General features: G+C 41.4%; 1 protein-coding gene across 17 annotated transcripts in view; it reads right to left on the bottom strand.

The window, feature by feature from the left end:
• CACNA1C (calcium voltage-gated channel subunit alpha1 C) overlaps positions 1 to 21908 on the bottom strand; it is a 724164-nt gene that overhangs the window by 592971 nt on the left and 109285 nt on the right. For all 17 annotated transcript variants that reach the window (XM_034781034.1, XM_034780951.1, XM_034780978.1 and 14 more), the window contains exons 2-3: positions 10618 to 10939; positions 5084 to 5189 (exon numbers count right to left, since the gene is read on the bottom strand). In XM_034781034.1, the coding sequence (XP_034636925.1) occupies positions 5084 to 5189; positions 10618 to 10939 (428 nt within the window). The remainder of the gene's footprint in view (positions 1 to 5083; positions 5190 to 10617; positions 10940 to 21908) is intronic.

The raw sequence follows: 21908 nt of genomic DNA, 5'->3' as shown, positions 1-21908 counted from the left end.
AGGCAGTCCTTGACTGGAAGATGCCAGGTGGCCACAGCAATATTCATCCTATCCTCCACCACAATCTGTTCTCCTTGTCTCCATCCCCATTCACTACCCATCAGTTAATCAGTTTTGCATGCCCCTTCCCATCATTTCTTACCCTGTCTCCTCCCCCCCCCCGATAATTCACTTCTGTCTTTTCCTTCCCCAATTCAACTGCTGTATTTTCACTTCTGTCTTTTCCTTCCCCAATTGAGAACTGCTGTAGCTCCCTCTCAATCATGAAATCAGTTCTGTCCTTAGCCAATCAATTAATCAGTTGTGTGTCCATCATTCCTTAAGCTTTTGAGTTCTGCTCTTCTTTTCATGTCATCAGTGCTCATACATTCCATCTCTTTTTCCTCTCCCCTCCCTTCCCTTGTTGGCTTCAACAATATTTGTCTTGGAGACCTGGCTACTCACCCCAAAATTCCCCTTATTTGGGCTTGAATTAAGGGGAAATGGAAAACTCATGGATTGGCTGAGTAAGGATGCAGTCTGGGTTTCATGCTGCTGGTTTTTGGGGCCTGACTGGTGATGGGCTGGGAGAGATCTCAGTGACCCCTGACTCACTCTCTTCTTTCTCTGTTACTGGATTGAGAAAGAAGGGCAGCTACACACTGGCTCTTTTCCTGACCCCTTGCTTGGCTGCAGGAATCTCTCATCGTCAAGGCAGAAACAGACTGAGTCACCTAACAGCCAGGCTAATGGAACTTGTTGGGGGGGACCCTGTCTGCATGGTGCATAAGCACCATTAGGTGATGATACTGTGCATCACTAACAGTCCAAAAACAAGGGGTGACAGCAGCCTGTAGGAGCCACTCCCAGCAAACACATTTATACACGTGCAGAGCACTTAGGAAGGGAGCTTCCAACCAGCCCCAGGAACCTAACACATTTATGGGCAACTCTCCACAACCCAGTCTACATCACTACACCCAGTTAAAATGGCTTGATGATGTAATCCAGGATAGCAAGTCCTATATTAATATTGTAATGAGCTGGTTAGTGTATATATGTACAACTGCCCGTTACGGATGTAAACAGAACTTTTCATCTGTGTGTCTTTGATCCTATATTAACATGTTAACACGTTATGAAGATTCTCTTTCAGTTCAGATGGTAAGGGCCTGTGCTATTTGAACTGCATATAAGTCTCATGTATGTTCCTAACTTCTGATTTAGTGCAAAGTAGGTATCATACCTAATGACAAAGGTGATAAAAAGAGGGAGGTGAATGTATGTCAATGGATATTATCCATGTGGAGTGAGGCGTATGTACTTCTGAGCAAGATTCTTATGGAGAGTACAAATATGTCCTGTTTGACTTTTGATTAATCTCATACCCTCACAGGTAGAATTTACCCAGATCATAATTATTCAGTGAAACTACATTAGCCACTATTTTGCTCAGCTTTGCACAAAAAGAAAAACACTGATGGAAGTTCACACAGTCCACAACTCCCTCCTTTCCCAACAACCACCGCCTTGCCATTAACTTTTTTAAAAAATTGTTTTAATTCTCCCCCATCTCAAAAGAAAAAGTTGCTTTACAAGTGACAATGAGATATTAGAAAAGTAGCATTCGCAGCCTGAGGAAAGTGTGCCAGTTTATTGGAAATAAGTTGTTTTTCTCTGTCGAACCTTGTAAAAAAAAATTGTTACATGTCACATACTGAATAATACACCTCTACCCCGATATAACGCGACCTGACATAACACGAATTTGGATATAACGCAGTAAAGCAGCGCTCCGGGGGGGCGGGGCTGCGCGCTCCAGCGGATCAAAGCAAGTTCAATATAACGCGGTTTCACCTATAACGCAGTAAGATTTTTTGGCTCACGAGGACAGCGTTATATCGTGTAGCAGTGTATGTCTCTTGAAGAAGGTTCTCCATGTCTCAGAAAATCAGGGATGGAAGAGCTGTTATGGTAATACTCCACCTTCCCCCCTCCCACTCCAAATGAAATTGCAAAGTGAATGTGAAGCAATACTTGTTACCCAAGTGAAGATTTTACCTGGGCAGTTGGACACATTCTACTTCCTTTCAGTCAGACTGACTCTTTAAAAAAGAAAGGGATAACACTGTATATGCCCATCTGCACACAATATTAACATACCCACAGTGAAATAGGGCACACCCTTTCTATTGCAGAAATAATCCTTTGAGGTTCTAGACTCCTAAACTAGAGAATGAAATAAACTGACAGCTGAGTGTTTGCAAGCAAAAGTAGTCCGCGAAGTACATTTGGGTTTAGAACAGGAGTATGTTTGGTTTATAATCCTTCTCTCTCCACTTAAAGCCCTTATTTCTCTGTCCCTTCCACACATTTTGGCTATTTGAGTGCAAGAGCCCTCTGCTTTGTAGTTGATGCCCTCTGGAACAATTTTCTTATACCTCTGTGCCCCATCAACTCTCCATCTCATTCCAAATCTCTGCAGAACACATCTTTTCACCCTTATCTAAACCTCTTAGCTCTGCTCTCCCTTAGCTATTGCTTAATATTTAACTAATTATATTCCACATTTCTGTGAAGCATTTTGGAATGCACTTTGTGTGAAATAGGTTATACAATGTATTTTTTTAAATTCCTAGGTACAAATATTAAAACCTGGGCACATCACCTTGTGGGAGAAAGCAAAATGTTAACAGGCAGAACAGCTGTACTGACTGAAATACAATTTGAAAGCTTAATTCAGCAAAGGGGAGGTTTGCCTTAGGATGAACCAACATTCTATCGATTTTAAACAGAATGCCCCTTTTACAAGGGGCAGGACAAGAGGCCATTGAGCAGTCAACACTCCAGGACCAAGCACATAATGCAAAGTAAAGCCTTACCGCCACTGAATGAAACCCCACTTCACTGCCATTGGACACCTGACCTACCATGTGAGCCTTTGCTGACATTTTAAATTGTTATTCCACTGAGATCAAAACAACAACAGGATATAGGGAAACAGTTAATTTTTTTCTTTCCCCTAACTCCCTAGACCAGCTGCCCAAATAAATGAATTATTTCTACCCAGCCACAAGTAAAGTGGACATCTTTTACTAACCTATCCCGAGGAATTCTTGTATTTTATATTATATCACCCACAAATAAGGGGAGAGGTTTTGATAGGACGGTCATGGCACGAGGTGAGATATTAAACAGAGGTACCATATGTGTGCAACAGATCTCTGCATGGCAGCCGCTCAGATTAATTTTAATCATTATGCCAGACAGGCCAACTTCAGTCTACCTGATCCTATTACCAAAGTTTATCTGAAATGTTACTCAGTTGCCATTATCCAGTAGTTTCATGATGCTGAAATAAGACAAGTATCCTCAGCCCAATTTAACTTAGCTCTGGAATAGGGTGAAATTGAAGTACTCCAAGCTTCAAATTTGCTTCATTTGTATCTTTTAATGTTATAAATCAAAATGTATAGTAGACAAGGACACGGTATTCTGTTTATTATAATGGCCATTAAGGGAAATTCCTGTTTGTATAAGATACAGAAACTATTGTTTGACTTTTATTACAAGATGTCCATTGCTGAAAAGGGACATATTTTATTGTTAAAGTAAATTATCCACACACCCACACGACCCATCATCATCATCCAGCACTCTGATTCCAACGGTTCAATCAGACAAATAGCAATAGGTAATGATACCAACTCACAAACATCCTTGTTGAAAACCCAATATGAGTTTGAAGCTAAGTGAAAAATGGCTGAAAACATATGAACAGGCATACACTTTCACCCTGTTTTTAACTTTTTAAAGACGTTTCAAAGCAAGAAGGTTGTTTGCAAAACTGGTGCTAGGCATAAGCAGACTAAGCAATTGTTTAGGACCCCAAACAGCTCAAGGGGGCCCCCATTCACTTTTTATTATAAGAACTTGCCTGTTTTAGTATTGGAGGTGGGCAAAAATATTCCTGCTTAGGACCCCAAATGGGCTAGCATCAGCTAGAGAGACAAGGGGGTAAGGTAATAGCTTTTCTGGGTCGAATAAAAGGTATTATTACCTTACTCACCTTTTTCTCTCAAAGCACAAAAGTAAGTTTAAGATTTTACCCAGGCTCTATGTTCCAGGAAAGATCTGGAAGTCTTTGTTTTTACTGCAATTTGTTTTAGACAACTTCGAGAGAATAGTTCATCAAAACAACCAGTTCCCCAGAAAATAGCGTGACATTTTTAACAAGTCATACATGCTGGCTGTCTCTGTTTAGGAGAAATGGCCCTTATTTTCCCCACTCTATCCATCCAAAAGGTCTCTCATGCCACAGAGTTTCAACTGGGGTAAGAGCATAGTATCTCAAGTCTTACCCTCCCAGAGTAAGACTTCATTCTGTTCCAATCAGATCATTAGATTTGTTCACATAATATTTTCAGAGGGAGGCTAAGTTTTATTCTAATTCTGTGGATTGCATTCCAGACCTCTGTTTTGTGTTGTGCTCTGCCTGAACAGAGTTCTTTGCTATGACTTCACACTAAGCCAAAAGTAAACACTCCTTCCTTTTTCCAGGGACAACCTATCCCAAAATACTGGCATTTGCATCAATGGAAACAGGAATAGCAATCTTCCCAGGCAAGAGAAAAAAAGCCTTCAAAACACACACAAGTCCCAACGTGCAATGCAAACATTAACGAGCTTCCTAGAAATTAGTCACCAAGCTGCTCTGCTGTACATCACCTGAGACAAGGACCTTATCAATTACACAAAGGCACTTAATGAAACAAAGGCATAGCAATCTATAATTAAAGATATTCTGTGCAAACACCTGCAGTTTAAATTTACCAAACACTTCTACAGCACATTCAGATTTACTAACCAAAACACCACATACAGGATTCTCACAATTTTTTGGAATATTCTTTCCTACAACAGGCCTTGATGAGACAGGTGCAAATATGAATAAAGAGCAACACAGCATTCAAAACTAAAATCCACAGTTCTGTTGTATGGAGTTGATGCACGCCTTATTTTCTCCTTAGCTCCTGACCAACTCTCCAGTCAGTTTTAAACAAGGCTTACAAATGAGTAAAATTGGACACCTGCGAGGACTTACCAGATTGGAATTGGTGGCATTGGAATCATCTTCTGGAAAGGGGATATAGATAGCTAAGGCCACACAATTGGCAAAAATAGTCAGTAAAATAATTATTTCAAATGGTCTGAGGAATGGAGTTAAGGAAGTTATTCTGAAATGCGCACACACAAGTTAAAAAAAAAAAGATGTATAAGAATTCTGTTTAAAGAAAACATTCCAAGCCCCTTATAGTCTGAAAAGAAACATATGCCTTTTTAAGTGCTTTTAGGAGGTCCCAGCCAAGATTCTTCCTAATATGTCAAAAGCAGTGTAGGCCAGTCGCGTGCCAGAGTAAACACAGATTTCTTAAATGTTTTTTCTTCTTTTATTTAGATTGACTTTTACTTTATTTTCCTCTCATGTGTAGCTGTGCTATTTTTAATAGAAATGCCTATTCAGACAGGACCTCTCTTTCCTTTTGTGATACAGTTTCTCTTGTCCATATAGAGCTGTCATTTAGGACTATATATTTTAAATATTTTGACAGCAGGTTAGCATTTCTCAACCCTGTTCCCTCACATTTCAAAGAGACATTCAATGAAGCACTAGGATCTATAACAAATAGCTTATGATATATTTTTAACACAGTGTCTCTTTCCTCGGTCTTGATCTCTAAAGGAATTGAGAGAGAGAGAGAGAGAGAGAGAGAGAGAGAGAGAGTGTGTGTGTGTGCGGGGGGGGGGGGGGGGGTGTTTAACCAGAGGTTGTTTAAAAGGCATGATCAAGGATGTTAAGGCAAAAAGTGGCCTGTCTTAAAGTTTTCATAGAGCCCTATCCAATGTCGATTGAAACCAGTGTGAGTCTTTCAACTGACTTCAGTAGGAATTGGATTGGAGCCATGCTTAATTTTATGAACGCGTGGACTCATTGATCTTAATAGGACCACTCAGGTGCATAGAGTTACACACATAAATGTGCAGTATCAGGCCTAGAGCTGTGAAAATAATCAATGTTTTGGTTCACTGGTCAAATTGAAAAATCTAACAAAAAATCAAAATTGTTTTAGATTGACCCAAAACATAAATTGTTCCATTTTCTCAGAGAAACAAACAGAAAACAAAACAAAACAATGAAAAAATAATTTATTTCAGGTTGATCAAAACATAAGATTTCAATTTCAGGCATACACCAAGCAGAGAAGCAGGTGGAGAAATCCTTGACTCTTTTTATCCAATAGCCAAGTGTACTCACCCAGGATGTGGGAGACCCAGGTTCAAGTCCCTCCTCTGCCTAATGTGGAGCATGAATTTGAACTGGAGTCTCCCACATTGCAGGTGAATGCCCTACCCAGTGGGTAGATCTCAATCTCTCCTGCTGAAACTTTTCCACTTTATATAAATAGTTACTAGAGCAGGGGTGGGCAAACTATGGTCTGCAGGCTAGATCTGGCCCGCGAACTGTTTTAAGCAGGCTTGCGAGTCGCACCACACAGCTCGGCCCCGCTCCAGTGCTCCGACTGGGGCGCTGGGTCGGCAGCCACAACACGTGGCTCCCAGAAGCTACAGCATGGCCCCGCTCTGGCTCCTACGCGCTCCAATGGGAGCTGCAGGGGCGGTGCCTGCGGATGGGGCACCGTGCAGAGCCGCCTGGCTGTGCCTCCGCATAGGAGCCAGAGAAGGGACATGCCACTGCTTCCGGGAGCCACTTCAGGTAACTGCCGCTCGGAGCCTGCACCCTCTGAGCCTCTCCCCAAACCACAACCCCCTGCCCCAGCCCTGATCCCCCTCCCGCTCTCCAAACCCCTCGATCCCAGCCCAGAGCACCCTCCTGCACCCCAAACCTCTCATCTCCAGCCCCACCCCAGAGCCCACACCCCCTGCCGGAACCTGCACCCATTCCCGCACCCCTGCCCCAGCCCTGATCCCCCTCCCACCCTCCGAACCCCTCGGTCCCAGCCCAGAGCACCTTCCTACACTCCAAACTCCTCATCCCCAGCCCCACCCTCTCTCTTTGGACAATCAATTATGATCCCAGTTCTGCAAAGACATGGATATGATTCCCAGTGTTTAAAGTTAAATACATGCCCAAGCCTTTGAAGAATCAAGACCAAAGTTGGTTTAACTTTTATTTATAGCCAGTTTTTATTTGCGTGATCTTAATGCTGTAGTGTTTGGGTTTCAAGCACTGTAGATGAAGGTTTACTTTGTCTAAAAACCTTTTCACTGGAATTTCTTTTTTCAATTGTGGAACATTTACATTGGTATTAAGCTTTTATAAAACGTAATATTTCAAAATTTAATTTTTGAGCCACATGTAAATTGACAGTGTCTAAATGTGGCACTAGAGCAAGGATTGGTGTAAAATCCTGGCTATTCTGAAGATACTGGGAGCATCACTGACTGGGAGCACGCCCACTGAATTTCTATAGGGTCAGGATTTTACCACAGATATATAAAAAGTGCACGGTTGGGAACCTTAAGATACAATAGAATACAACTTTCCAGGTACTCACAGGCCAAGTTTTAATCCTAACAACCTTGATAGCACCCCTTTAATAACTGTTACTATATCTATTACAATGGGAGCCCTTGTATATATGTGACCAGACACATCTCAGAAGGAAGGCTTTGCAGGTTTGGACTTTTTCTTTTGTGGGAAGCTGCAAATCACAGCATAGTAAAATAAAAAGGCCATTAATGACATCTGATATTTATTTAACATCCTGTGCGCTTTGGCTTTCAGTGTTCAGAACATTAAGCCCAGCCCTTCTAAATAATTTTAAATAATTGGGAATAGTCAGAGTGCAGAATAAGATGAAATCTCATCATAACCCTTTGATGATATTGAAATATTTTGTGGTTGTAAACACTAGACAGTTTTTGATAGAAAAAAATCTTCTATTTACTAGCTTTAAAAAAAATAAAACAAAAATTGAGCAAATTGATTTGATTGCATTGCTTGATCCTCTTCAAAACTCATCAGTGCTCCATCCTGTTTTACAACACAAGTCCCTTCATCCAACACTGATCTTATTCATTTATCAAACTTCAATTCATGCTGTCTACCTAAAGACGTGTAGTTACTGAGGTGCCAGTAAGTAAACCAATATTCAGTTTAGACCCCTAAGTCATCCATCCATCATTTTATGCTAAAATCATTAGTGTTGGGTCAGAAGGGATAACAAGTATCAAAACCAATCAAAGGGATTAAGAACTAGCATCCCAAAAAGGAAGGAATAGACTAGTAGATACTTAAGGACATCTATGAACCCCTATTGACAGGACCATTTTTAACACGTTCTCCATCTGAAAAAGAAGGTTTTGTTTCAGCAAGATCTAAACAGGCTTATAGTGTTGGGTTCTTCCCCATCTTTACATTTGGCCCTCCAAACCTCATTGGGAGCAACATCTAAATTAACACATCAAATCTTAAAAACCATAAGTCAGTTTCCGTTATCCTACATGCTGTTGAGTTCCAAACTGTCTTCATCAGAAAGGCTGATCCCAGCCCTGTTTCCCCTCCTCCCCCACCCTTGCCCTCTTGTCCTGTCCCTTGGATTTATTGAAGATCCCTGCCTAGCTAGTGATTTACTAACAATCATCATTTCTGATTAGTTTTGATTTATGTTGTTTTGAAAGTTTTTCTTTGTATTTTAATGTGTATTTCACTCCAAGGGGATTTGGGATACAGTTTGACACACACTATACAAAATAAAGCTATATTATAAATTAGGTTCTGCTCCTTCTGTTGAAATAAATGGCCACTCTCTCATTGACTTTAAGGGGAGCAGGACTGGGCCCTTGAATTCTAGTGCTCTGTCACACTGGTAATAGATATTATCTGACTGTCTGCCCCTTGCTCATAATGCTAGATCCAGACACCCACTCTCTAACTTTTACTGGATTTTTTATACTATAAGTCACAGACTCATCCCCTAGTCCGGGGCGGGCAAACTTTTCGGCCTGAGGGACACATCGGGTTTCATAAATTGTATGGAGGGCCACTTAGGGGAGGGGGTCGTGGCCCGGCCCCCACCTCCTATCTGCCCCCCCCGGGACTCCTGCCCCATCCAACCCCCACCCGTTCCCTGACGGCCCCTCAGGGACCCCATCTACACACACCCACTCCCTGTCCCCTGACTGCCCCCGGACTCCTGCTGCCCCATCCAACCCCTCCTCTCATTCCTGACAGCCCCCCCAGGACCCCTGCCCCCATTCAACCCCCTGTTCCACCCCCCGACCATCATCCACACCCTCACCCCATGACCACCACCACTATCTCCCCAGCCCTCTATCCAACCCCCCCCTACTCCTTGCCCCCTTACCGCGCTGCCTGGAGCACTGGTGGTTGGCGGCGCTACAGCCACACCGCCCAGCTGCAGCCGGGCCACGCTGCCACCACGCAGCACAGAGCAACAGGTCGGGCCGGGCTCTGCAGCTGCGCTGCCCCAGGATCTGACAGCCCCGCTGCCCAGAGCATTGTGCCGGCAGCAGAGCAAACGAGCTGAGGCTGCGGGGGAGGGAGAACAGCAGGAGAGGGGCCAGGGGCTAGCCTCCAAGCCAAGAGCTCGGGGGCCAGGCAGGACAGTCCCGGAGGCCGGATGTGGCCCGTGGGTGGTAGTTTGCCCACCTCTGATCTAGTCTCTCTCTCTCTCGCCCAGTTCCAGTGAACAGGCAAAATCTTGCTCACTTTACTCATGCAAATAGTCCTTGTGATTTCAATGGAATTACTCCCATGAATAAGGTGAACAGGATTTGGCCCAATCACAGACTTTATCAGGTTTCACTCTTCAATGCCAGTGCCACCCCCTTTTCTTTCCAGAATGCATACTGTACTATTTAGTGTGACACCACGACTTACACCGCTCTTGAATTTTGAATCACATACCATCAAATTCTCTAAGGGTATGTCTTCACTGCAACTAAAAACCCATGGCTGACCCGCGGACTCTGGCTCACAGGGCTCATGATGCGGGGCTGTTTCATTGCTGTGTAGACTTTTAGGCTTGGGCTGGAGCCTGGGCTCTAGGACCTGTGAAGTGGGAGGATCCCAGAGCTCAGGCTGCAGCAAGACCAAAACACTGCAATTAAATGGCCCTGCAGCTCGAGCCCAGAGACAAAGTCAGCTGGTTTGGGCCTGCTGCAGGTTTTTAACTGCAGTGTAGACATACCCTAAGTTACTCGTGCTTCCCCTACTGTGTAACTAAAAAAAGAATGTGATCCATTGCTATCATTTCATATAATATGGGTCCAATTCTGCCCTCAGAGATCCTTGCACAGCTCCAACTGATTTTAGCATAAGTTGTAAATGCTTTTGTAAGGGCAAAATTTGACACTATCTCCATCATGCTGGCTTCTGATATGCTGCAGTACAGTCAAGACTCTAGCCTAGTACAGTTGCCTAAACTTTTTGAGCACAACTGCTCTCAATGAACACATCAGAGACTTCTCATCCACTTTAGATTCCCAGAGGTGCCCATCAGCCTAATGTCTTTATTTATTCATATTTATGCACCGTGCCTAATGCACAGTAACAACTTGCTGGTTTCTATGTGACTACATCAAAAAGGATATTTCCATTCGACGATGCTGATGCATGCCCTCCGGATGGGATTTTTCAGCGTTAAACACAGCAATGCCCGGGGAGGACGTGTAGCTGTGGTTGTACCCTGTTTTTTCTGTTTCCCATACTGCTGTCGTTTCCTCTGCGTGGAGCTAGCTGTGGATATTGTTGCATTGCCAGCACTACCCATCAATTTGGCCTGCCTGGCAGCATCGATAGCAGCCTGCCAGGACAGAGCTGCCCCTGGAGTAGGGATATGCTCTGGGGCAAGCCCTGCCGCTGCATTGGCATTCATGTTGGCATGAGCTGGACGGGGACTCCCATAGTTGGAACCTAGGAATGAAAAACAAAGAGAAATATATTAAGCTATATTAACAAACATTACTTTGAAAGAGCTTAAGCTTCAGTAAAATAAAGATTTCAGATTGAGTAAGCATAGGGTAATATACAGTTAACAAAAGCTCTTCCCTTCAGTTCAACTTCTTCATTTTATGGGAATATTATTCTGCAGTGTCAATCGCCTTGAAATACTCTCACATGAAAATCCATGGACATGGAGTTGTTTACAACCTTCAGTCAATACAATCACCAGGCACTCAATGTTAAAAGAAAATGTCCACCTTTCCCCTCTTCTCCGACTCATTTAGCCAAGTTCAGTAGTTTGAAAGTTCACAAGGATCATAAATGTACTCCTTCAAGACTAAATAGATTAATGTCATAGATATGAATGTGTAAAATGACCCAAAATGAGGTACATGCACACACAAAAAGAGAGACAGCTTGACCTGACATGTGTGCATAGGGGTGATGGGGACTTCTATTCTTTTTCACAGCACAGTGGACTGACATCATAGCTAATTTAAAAAGAAAAAGAAAAAAAACTCCCAGGAGCTTAACAAAAACCCAGGAAAAGAGAAAATGTGAAGATAGAAACCAAAAATAAAAACATAGCTTTAAAATTCCTTTTGTGAATTCATTCCTGAGAGTACGTTGCATTGGTGTCATGAACTGGAGTCTTTTAAACATTATTTCTGCTGCTTGTATTTTAAAGAGAGACTGTCACATTTAAACAAACAAAAATAAAAAAAAAATGTTTTCATTAAAAGAAATTATCTCAGCCAATAAATTTTTAAGCATTCTTTACCCTTATTGAAGACATTTGTGTTTTACTAAGAGTTTTCAGACACTTCTCCTTGATCCTGTATTGAAATAATACAAACTCGTATTCACATATTCAGACCCAAATTGCTATGTTTATAACATCTGTCTGCTATCATTAAAATCCTGATGCCCCAAATCTTTAGCAAGATGACCTCACTGTAAGGTGAAATGGCACATGAGCTTTTGTTTAGGCACACCCTTCTGTGATATGTAAACAATGAGCCAAGTTCTGGCTGTGAACTACACATATGCATGTGCCCAAAAGGAAAGCCTAGATGTTTTTATTTGTGAACTAGACAGTAGCCCATGTTTTGGGATATTGGTAATTACGTTAGGAAGCTGGAATCAGGGCCGACTCCAGGGTTTTGGCCGCCCCAACCAGCCAAAAAAAAAAAAAAAAAAAGCCGCGATCGCGATCTGCGGCAGCAATTCGGCGGGAGGTCCTTCGCTCCCAGGTGGAGTGAGGGACTGTCCGCCGAATTGCCGCCAAATACCTGGACCTGCCGCCCCAAGCACCTGCTTGAGAAGCTGGTGCCTGGAGCCAGCCCTGGCTGGAATGTCCTGTAGCAGTGTAAATTTGAACCAATTATAATTACTCCTTCACAGCACATAAATAAATGATTCAAGTTGTGAGAACACCAGCTACTTTTGAGAGAAAGCAGTTCCCTTCACCTCTGAACAGGTGCTGCTGCTTTTCAGAAAGGCATACTCACAAAGGGGAGCAGAAGGGGAGAAACCAGAGGAAGGAGTTAGATCATCTTACATAGCAGAGCTAGCTCATTACCTATCATTGACTGTGTTTTGCTTTAAGGAGGATTAATAAAGAAATCCAGTGATATTTAAGCAGGCAAACCAACTGAGTTCCTGTACAAGGGAAACAAAAGGGACCAGAAGAAGGCAACCTAGTGCCTCCTATCTGTAGAATACATTCTGAGAGATGATTAAAAGTGGGGGAGGGAAGTTAGCAAGTTGCTTGGAAATCTATTTTTTTTTTAAATCTTCTGTAATTGTTGATTTCAAATTGTCTATATAGTATCAAGATACCACAGCAATAGCTGCATTATAAATGCATTAGAGTGAACAGAAAGATACAATTAATTGGTTGCACTCTTCTGCTCTAATCTATGCCCCTAAGTAAAAAGCACATCAGATTTTAAAATACATCTCTCACTGAAAGCAGAGACAGAAAATTATCAGGTCAACTGATGTTTTATGCCAGCCATCTCCAGGAGATTATCAGGCTGTTCTAGTTTTCTTCTCATAGCAGGAAAATTTTGAGCTTGTCTCCTTCTCTCTCTGTTATCTGAAGACCACACATTCACTCACCCCAAGTTCATTGCAATATGAGAATCCTTTGGGAGTCCCATCATATTAGAGGGAATAAAGATCTTCCAGTACATGAAGACCTAAGTAACATACCGAGATTCCAACTCAAATTCTTTTTAAATTGCAGTGCAAGATCTCAAAGACTTGGGATTTCCTCCAAGGATCAGTGGCAAGCAAGGTGGATGTCAAACACAATGACCCAAACATGGAATTCATCAAGGACCCAACCAAAGATCCCAGCAGCTGTTCACTCTCATGGAATTTAGGGTCCATTCTGAACTGTAACCACATCAGATGGCAGATGTACCTACATCCTCTATAAGCCACAATCCTATTTGTGACTGCAAAAACAAACTTCAAACTATGGAATGCCTTGTCAACCAATGTCCTCAGTGATCATATGCTGGTGATATCTCTGCCATTCACTTCATGTCACCTGAGGCAATCAACTGGACCACCAACCTAGATTTGAACATCTCACAAATTGCTCGGTTTTTACACCATATGAAAGAAGACGAGAACTGAAGATCACATGGCTAGGCACCAGGGGTTAAAGCTGATTAATAATGAGGGTGCAGTATGTTATAAAGAAGAAAAACTGGAAAGTAACTCCAATTATTTTCAAAATAAAGCTGCTCTTTAATACACACCTATTGGAGAGGATAGAAAAAGATCTATGTTTTGCAGCAGAAGCAAACTTACTGACCCATTACCACTGTGTTCTGACCATGCTGGCTGGATCCCACTGTCATGAAAGTAAACAGCCGCTGCATTCTAATAAAGACTTCTCTACAATTTGGGAATTTCTCTATTAGTACTGCTTATTAGTTAGGTTCAACATCAGAACTCAAGTCTATGCATTTTGACTGATATATTGGTCTGGTTAAGAATACATCTTCTAGTGGCTTCACTGTCTTTTGTTTCTACTGCAATTATGAGGTCCATAATAAGTCCTTTGGCACAAATTAATTTTAAATGACTAGTCACTAATGACAGTTTAATATTAACAAATATTGAAAATATTGATTACTGATAAAGATCTGTCTGTTTAATGAGGCTCTGAGACTGCAGACACTATCTGGGCTCCATAACTAAAGGCAGTGACAAATGACTTCATCTACAGGCAAATGACTTGATTTAGAAAAATGGTTTAAATTAAAAATAAATAAATAAAAAACACACGCAAAGCTCACACAGCTCTATTCAAATGGAATAAAGCACTGATATCACCAGGCAAAATAGTACCAAAGGCACCATAGCCAAAACTTGCAAGGTATTCTCTTAGAGGGCAAAATTCACCCTTCTATTTCACAGAGTTGGTACTAAACTCTAAGGGTTCAATGGTGCAGAGGTTTCATGTCAGACTGCTGAAGGGCAGGGGTGAATTTTACTGAGAGCAAAGTTGTTTTTCCACTCACAGAATTTAACAATCAGATGAAGGTCACTGTTATTGGAATTGTTATTTTCACACTGCAATTTAGTGAAAATTTAAATATTTCATTCTACTTCGCCACTATAAATGAAGTTTCACTATATCTAGTTTACTATTAGCAGGTTCTGCTGTATGCTTGTTATGAAGGTCCAAATGCTGACTTCCCCTCCCCAGAAGTAGGAGGCAGAGATATAGCACTATCTGGGATTAACAGTTCCCAAAGCCTTGTGGGCAGTGTGATCCCACCCCTCATTACTACTCCTTTCACCAGAATTTATGCTGCTGCCCTTGTCCAGCAGGTGGTCACAGAGAGGTTCCTGGCATCCCTTCCTCTCTGTCCAGTGCATCTGTTCTGTGGCTAATATATTTTAGCCCTACATAATACACCTCTACCCCACTATAACGTGACCCAATATAACACAAATTTGGATATAACACGGTAAAGCAGTGCTCCGGGGGGACAGGGCTGTGCATTCCGGTGGATCAAAGCAAGTTTGATATAACGCGGTTTCACCTATAACACAGTAAGATTTTTTGGCTCCTGAGGACAGCATTATATTGAGGTAGAGGTGTACTATTAATACATATAAAACACTTTATTAACACAGCAACTTAGATTCTAAACTCTTCAGGGCAGAGACATTTTAGTTTCTGTAAAGTTACAAATTCATGGCACTGTAGCACAGTGGCCACCACCTGCCTCTAATTCTCGTTCATTGGGGCCCTTTAATAACTCACTATTTAAAGGTAATTCAAAACAATTCCCACAACGGGTTCCATTTATTTAGTCTTCTGGTACACAGCAGCCCTCCAGGCCTCAACCCTAGTTCAGTCTCTCTCACTCTGTAGTCCAAAATAACACAAAGTCTTTGAAAATGGAACACAAGCTCTCACAGTCCCGGTGTCAGCAGAGCAGAGTCTGCCTCCTAGCATCCCCAGCCTGGAATTTGTGCTTCTCCCCAGGTTCTCTCAGGTGGTGCCTTCCTTTACTGATTCAGGACTCTGTAGAAGCCTTCTGACTACTCCCTGCAGTGTCTACAGGATAGTTAGTTTCCTAGACTTTATCTAGCTGGCTGGCTAGGGTGACCAAATGTCCCGATTTTATAGGGACAGTCCTGATATTTGGGGCTTCTTTTTATATGGGCTCCAATTACACTCCACCCCCTGTCCCGATTTTTCACACTTGCTATCTGGTCACCCTATTGCTGGCTGGGCTCGGCTCAGCTCCCCTCTCACCCACACCTCTGGCTGCAATTGCCTTCTGCCTTTTACATTGGAATCCCCTGATTCCCCTCAGGTGGGGCTCAGCCTGTAATCAGGGCTGACTTAGCCACAAGCTATCTTGCACACAAGTAACCCACTCATGCACTACATCCATTATTAAATATCAATCAAGGTTGTAAATTTAAAATGAAGTCAAAATGTAGAAGTTAAGATTGGTCTACCAGACGGAATTAACCACATTGCACACACAAATATTACACTACACATTTTACAGCAAAGTCACCCAAAATAATGTATTGTGATCACCATTAAAATCTTTACAATTGCTCTTTGCAAATAATTCATGGTGTACGTGTCATACCAATACCAACAATTTAATGATTTAAATGGTGAATACTGTATATTCAATGTGGCCAAGTTAATTTTAACATGAGAACTGTAATTTTTGCATTTCCTGACTTCATTTTATTATTTGCAACTTTAATGTTGTATTGATGTAGAAAATGAAATGTAGCTGAAGCACTATGGAGTTGTGTAGTTGTTTTTTTCCCTACAGCTCTGTAAACTGTAGTACTCCACTAGATATGCAAAAGCCCATGCCCTGGAACAACAGAATTATATAATTGTGTTGTCTCAATTCTATGGGTTTTAAACTTCAATCTGCAGCTACAGGAAAAACTTCGCTTCAGCAATTCTGCACATTGAAAACTAGCTACATACAAAGTTCAAAATCTCAAACTTAACTAATTTGATTCATTTGTATGCAAAAGCATGGCCTTATCCTGCAATCTTTACTCAGACTAAAGTCTCAGTTGACATCATTGGGGAGTTTTGCCCAAGGACTTGTAGGACTGAATACAAAATAGTCTTCATATTTAAAATAAATAAGTAAAGTAGATCCCCCTCCCTCCCCCCTCTCCCTCCCCCCACTTGCTTACTTAAAAATAACTAAAGAGAGCTCAAACATTCTTATAATTAACCTTTCGGCTGACACAAAGCACTGAAAAGTTTCCTCCCAAAAGGAGAATGTCTGGGAAATTCGTAAGTGAAAACAAGGGGTTTTAATAAAAACAACAAGGAGTCCGGTGGCACCTTAAAGACTAAGAGATTTATTTGGGCATAAGCTTTCATGGGTAAAAAACCTTGCTTCTTCAGACGCAACCTGAATTGCAACCTGAAATTTAGTTTTTGCTACAGCTAGAGTTATACTATACACATGCTCCTTTAAACATCACATCAGGCTGAAACTCAGGATGCAAGTTGCCAGCCCAGGTAGTAGATTCAAATAATTTTTTGCTATAAATTGGTTTTGAGCACCAGATCACACATAAAAAAATAGATTATTTGAGATGGTTCTCTGCCAAATCTGAGACTAAACTTTTTTTTTTTTAATTAAACATACATAAAATCTTATTCAAGTTGGTTTTTAGTTGGGAGTAGATTCCTTTGCTTTTTTTCTTTTCAACAGAGCCTCTTTATGCTGCACATCATTAATGGAAAGAACAGAGTCCAATAAGAAGCAAAAGAGGCTGCAACCATGAAAATATTAAAAATAAGTCAGTGTCGGTGGAGGGATCTGCATGGGTTGTATGTAACTTAATCAGATCTTTAAGTTTGAAAATTACATATTGACTGTTCATGGTAAATTTTCATAACTTTGCTAACACTACTTAGATTGTAAGCTCTTTGGAGCAGGGAATGTCTTTTTGTTCTGTATTTGTACAGCATCTAGCACAATGGGGTCCTGGTCCATGACAGGGGCTCCTAGGTGCTACCAAAACAAAAACATTACCCATCAGCATTGTAATGAACCTTGGGAGGGATCTTCCCCTTAGAATCACTGCATAAAACATCCCCCGTGTATAGATTTCCTGCCTTCCAGATGTGTGTTGGGATCTATTGTGTCCACAGCACCATGTTTCTTCTCAACCCCTAGACCCCTGTAGGGCTTTGATCCAAGGATCTAGGGATGGAAAGAGGGAGAATCAGAGGACATTCCCAAAATTCCTCTAGCCCTGTGGAGTATCAACTCACAAAAAAGATAAACAAGTATTCCTTTCTACACAGAACCCCTCCACACATGGGGAGTCCTGTGGCAACCATGAATGCAGGACTCCATGACACTATGACTCTATTGGAAAAAGGGGGCTGATGAGCTGATGCAGATGCACAGTGTCTCAATGCAGTTGTCTCTGTCTCACAGCAAATACCCCAAAATCTGAGCAAGATTTGATGGTTAACCCCTATGCTTTCCCAAAGGTGACAACTCTGCGGCCACATGAAAGGATTTGGAGGATATGCATGGAGGTATTGCAGAACTGAGTTGGACCCTTATGGTCTAACATATACTTACCAAAACCAGGGAATCATAAGTTGATAAGGCTATTTCAGCATCATCTTTCTGTATTTATAGTATTTACCTTCTTCTAGTGGGGGCAGGAGGGAGAGGTCTCAGAACAATGAGTAATCAAACATATAAGATATGCTCTAAGATGCAGTCACAATAACTTAAACTACTTTTATGGAATTATGTCTGACCCACAAACGTCTCTTTTGCCAGGATTTTTTGTTTGTATCTAATTATTAGACACAGATATCCCCTTTTAAATAGGTAAGCAGAGATTAGCATCATTGAAGTGCTACTGCACATACAGGAACTTAAATAGCATGAATATCTGACATTACATTCACAGTCTCTCTCAATCAACATATTCTGTTTCAAAATTAAGCTTCAAAACAAAAACAATTGAACAGTGTTGGAAAGAGCTACAAGAGACCTCAGATGTTTCTGTTGTCTATTTCAGGTGACATGGCCTTTAAAGATTGCATTTCTCTTTATAAGCATGTTTTTGAATCAACAGAATTCAGATTAATTATTTACAAAGGGCATAATCCTGTAGTTACAATAAAGGCATTATAGTCTCGCTGACCGGCTAATTTACTTTCTGTGGTTCAAGTCTGCAATAGTGCAGATGCTGGATTCCTCTTCTCACCCCCTTCAATAGGCAGGATGATGACGACCAATCACCATCAAGAATTTTCCCCACTCTCTACGGTTTCTTCCTCTGCTTCTCCAGTTTGACTAATTCCATTCTGAAAATCTGGTTACCTGCTCACCTCTCTCTCTCTCCAAGTAGATGAGTATCTTATCAAAGCTTGATTTGAAAAACCCAGTAGGGTGGGAATCAGCACTGCCTCAATAGGCCCACAAAAAGCAAATTAGCTTGTAATTTGCCTTTTTGTGGCTCGGCTATGACAATGCACTAACTGGCTTCAGTATACCAGTACCCTGTTTAAAAAACAACAACCAACAACTCATTAAGGAGAACAAGGAACATCAGCCTTAACTAGGAAAGGGAGTCTGAGAATTATGCAGCAGCAGGAGGGGAAGTACATTTCCCAATAATCCTGCTGAACACTATGCCTGCTAAATGCAACTACCTGCTAGGTATTTTTTTTTTTTAAGTGAGACGCTTTCCGCAGCACAAGGCAAGTCTGTGGAAGGAAAAGATTGATGGTCTGATAGTGATAGCAGGAAAGACATAGGAATCTGCATGATTCTACAAATACATTAGAAGCAAGAGGAAGCCCAAGGACAGAGAAGGCCCATTATTCAATGAGGGGGGGAAAACATAACAGAAAATGTGGAAATGGCAGAAGTGTTAAATGACTTTTTTGTTTCTGTTTTCACGAAAAAGTTTAGTAGTGATTGGACGTCAAACACAGTGAATGCCAATTAAAATGAGGTAAGATCAGATATTAAAATAGGGAAAGAACAAGTTAAAAATTACTTAGATAAGTTAGATATCTTCAAGTCATGAGGGCCTGATGAAATACATCCTAGAATACTCAAGGAGCTGACTGAGGAGATATCTGAGCCATTAGCGATTGTCTTCGAAAAGTCCTGGAAGATGGGAGAGATTCCAGAGGACTGGAAAAGAGAAAATAGAGTGCCCATCTATAAAAAGGGAAATAAGGACAACCCAGGGAATTACAGACCAGTCAGCTTAACTTCAGTACCCAGAAAGATAATGGAGCAAATAATTAAGCAATCAATTTGCAAACACCTACTAGAAAATAAAGTGATAAGTAACAGTCAGCATGGATTTGTCCAGAACAAATCATGTAAAAGCAACCTAATAGCTTTCTTTGACAGGAAAACAAGCCTTGTGGAGAGGGGAGAAGTGATAGATGTGGTATATCTTGACTTTAGAAAGGCTTTTGATATGTCTCGCATGACCTTCTCATAAACAAACTAGGGAACTATAACCTAGATGGAGCTACTATAAGGTGGGTATATAAATGGTTGGAAAACCATTCCCAGAGAGTAGTTAACAGTGGTTCACAGTCAAGCTGGAAGGGCATATCAAGTGGAGTCCTGTAGGGATCAGTTCTGGGTCCAGTTCTGTTCAATATCTTCATCAATGATTTAGACAATGACAGAGAGAGCATACTTATAAAGTGTGCAGATGGGAGGGGTTCCAAGTGGTTTGGAGGATAAGATTAAAATTCAAAATGATCTGGACAAACTGGAGAAATGGTCTGAAGTAAATAGGATGAAATTCAATAAGGACAAATGCAAAGTACTCCACTTAGGAAGAAACAATCAGTTGCACACATATAAAATGGGAAATGAGTACCTAGGAAGGAGTACTGCAGAAAGGGATCTGGGGGTCATACTGGATCACAAGCTAAATATGAGTCAGCAATCTAACACCGTTGCAAAAAAAAAATCATCATTCTGGGGTGTATTAGCAGAAGTGTTGTAAGAACGACACAAGAAGTAATTCTTCCGCTCTACTCCACGCTGATTAGGCCTCAACTGGAGTATTGTGGTGCTCAGAACTGGACACATTTCATGAAAAAACTGGACAAATTGGAGAAAGTCCAGAGGCGAGCAACAAAAATGATTAAAGGTCTAGAAAACATGGCCTATGAGGGGAGATTGAAAAAACTGGGTTTGTTTAGTCTGGAGAAGAGAAGACTGAGAGGGGACATAACAGTTTTCAAGTACATAAAAGATTGTTACAAGGAGGAGGTAGAAAAATTGTTCTCCTTAACCTCTGAAGATAGGACAAGAAGCAATGGGCTTACATTGCTGCAAGGGCAGTTTAGGTTGGACATTAGAAAAAACTTCTTGTCAGGGTGGTTAAGCACTGGAATAACTTGCCTAGGGATGTTATGGAATCTCCATCACTGGAGATTTTTAAGAGCAGGTTAGATAAACACCTGTCAGGGATGGTCTAGATAATACTTAGTCCTGCTTTGAGTGCAGGGGACTGGACTAGATGACCTCTTGGGGTCCCTTCCAGTCCTACAATTCTATGATCTGCCAGACTGAGTTGCACTGAGAAGGAATTTTTCTAGGTTATCCTGTCCTAGGAAATAATGAGGTCCAATTTCTCTCAAAGGACCTCAATTTTCCTGGCCAACAGAAAGAAAACCAAAACCCCCCACTTCAACAAGCATCTCCAGGCCTCTTGAGAGAGGCTCCTGTTGGTGACTGGGGCTCAGCTCTCTATTTCCAAGCTGAAGAACACCTTTCCCTTCTTTGAACCATGACCCACTACAGCAGCTGTGAAAATTCAAGAAGGGAAAGGCAGCCACAGCAACCTAAAGATCCTATTACTAAGAAGAGAATTTGCATTCATCCAAAGTAAGCCTCTGGAAGTAGTGGAAGAAACATGAGAGAACTATATATATATAATTTGAGGGAATAACTAGCAACAGCTTTCAAATAAAACAACAGTTCTGCTGGAATAAATGCAGTCTTCCAGAGAACACACTGGATCAAATAGGCATTTATAATACAAATGGCATATGAGTTGACTAATGTTTGCCATTGGTACCAGTTATTCATGTAATGCTACATTAAACCAGTATGTGTCACTTTTAAGCATTTCTAGTGTGCCTATCACCACAGGATCTATGCACTAATGTGTGCTGAACCGCACATCATGAACACCGTGTATTCCATGTACTTGCTGGTACGAACTCCAAGCACAAATACTCATATGTAGACTAACAGAGAGCTTTCTTGCTTACATGCACTTTTTCACATCTTTCGGCTAAATCAAATATACAAATTCAGGAGACATCACCCACGGACACTGACCTAATACATCTCTGGTATAACTCCTTTGATTTCAATAGAGACCA

Source organism: Trachemys scripta, chromosome 1, assembly GCF_013100865.1.
Source record: "Trachemys scripta elegans isolate TJP31775 chromosome 1, CAS_Tse_1.0, whole genome shotgun sequence".
Classification (NCBI taxonomy): domain Eukaryota; kingdom Metazoa; phylum Chordata; order Testudines; family Emydidae; genus Trachemys; species Trachemys scripta.
Note: the sequence above shows the minus strand (reverse complement) of the source record. Positions and strands in the feature narration are given on the sequence as shown.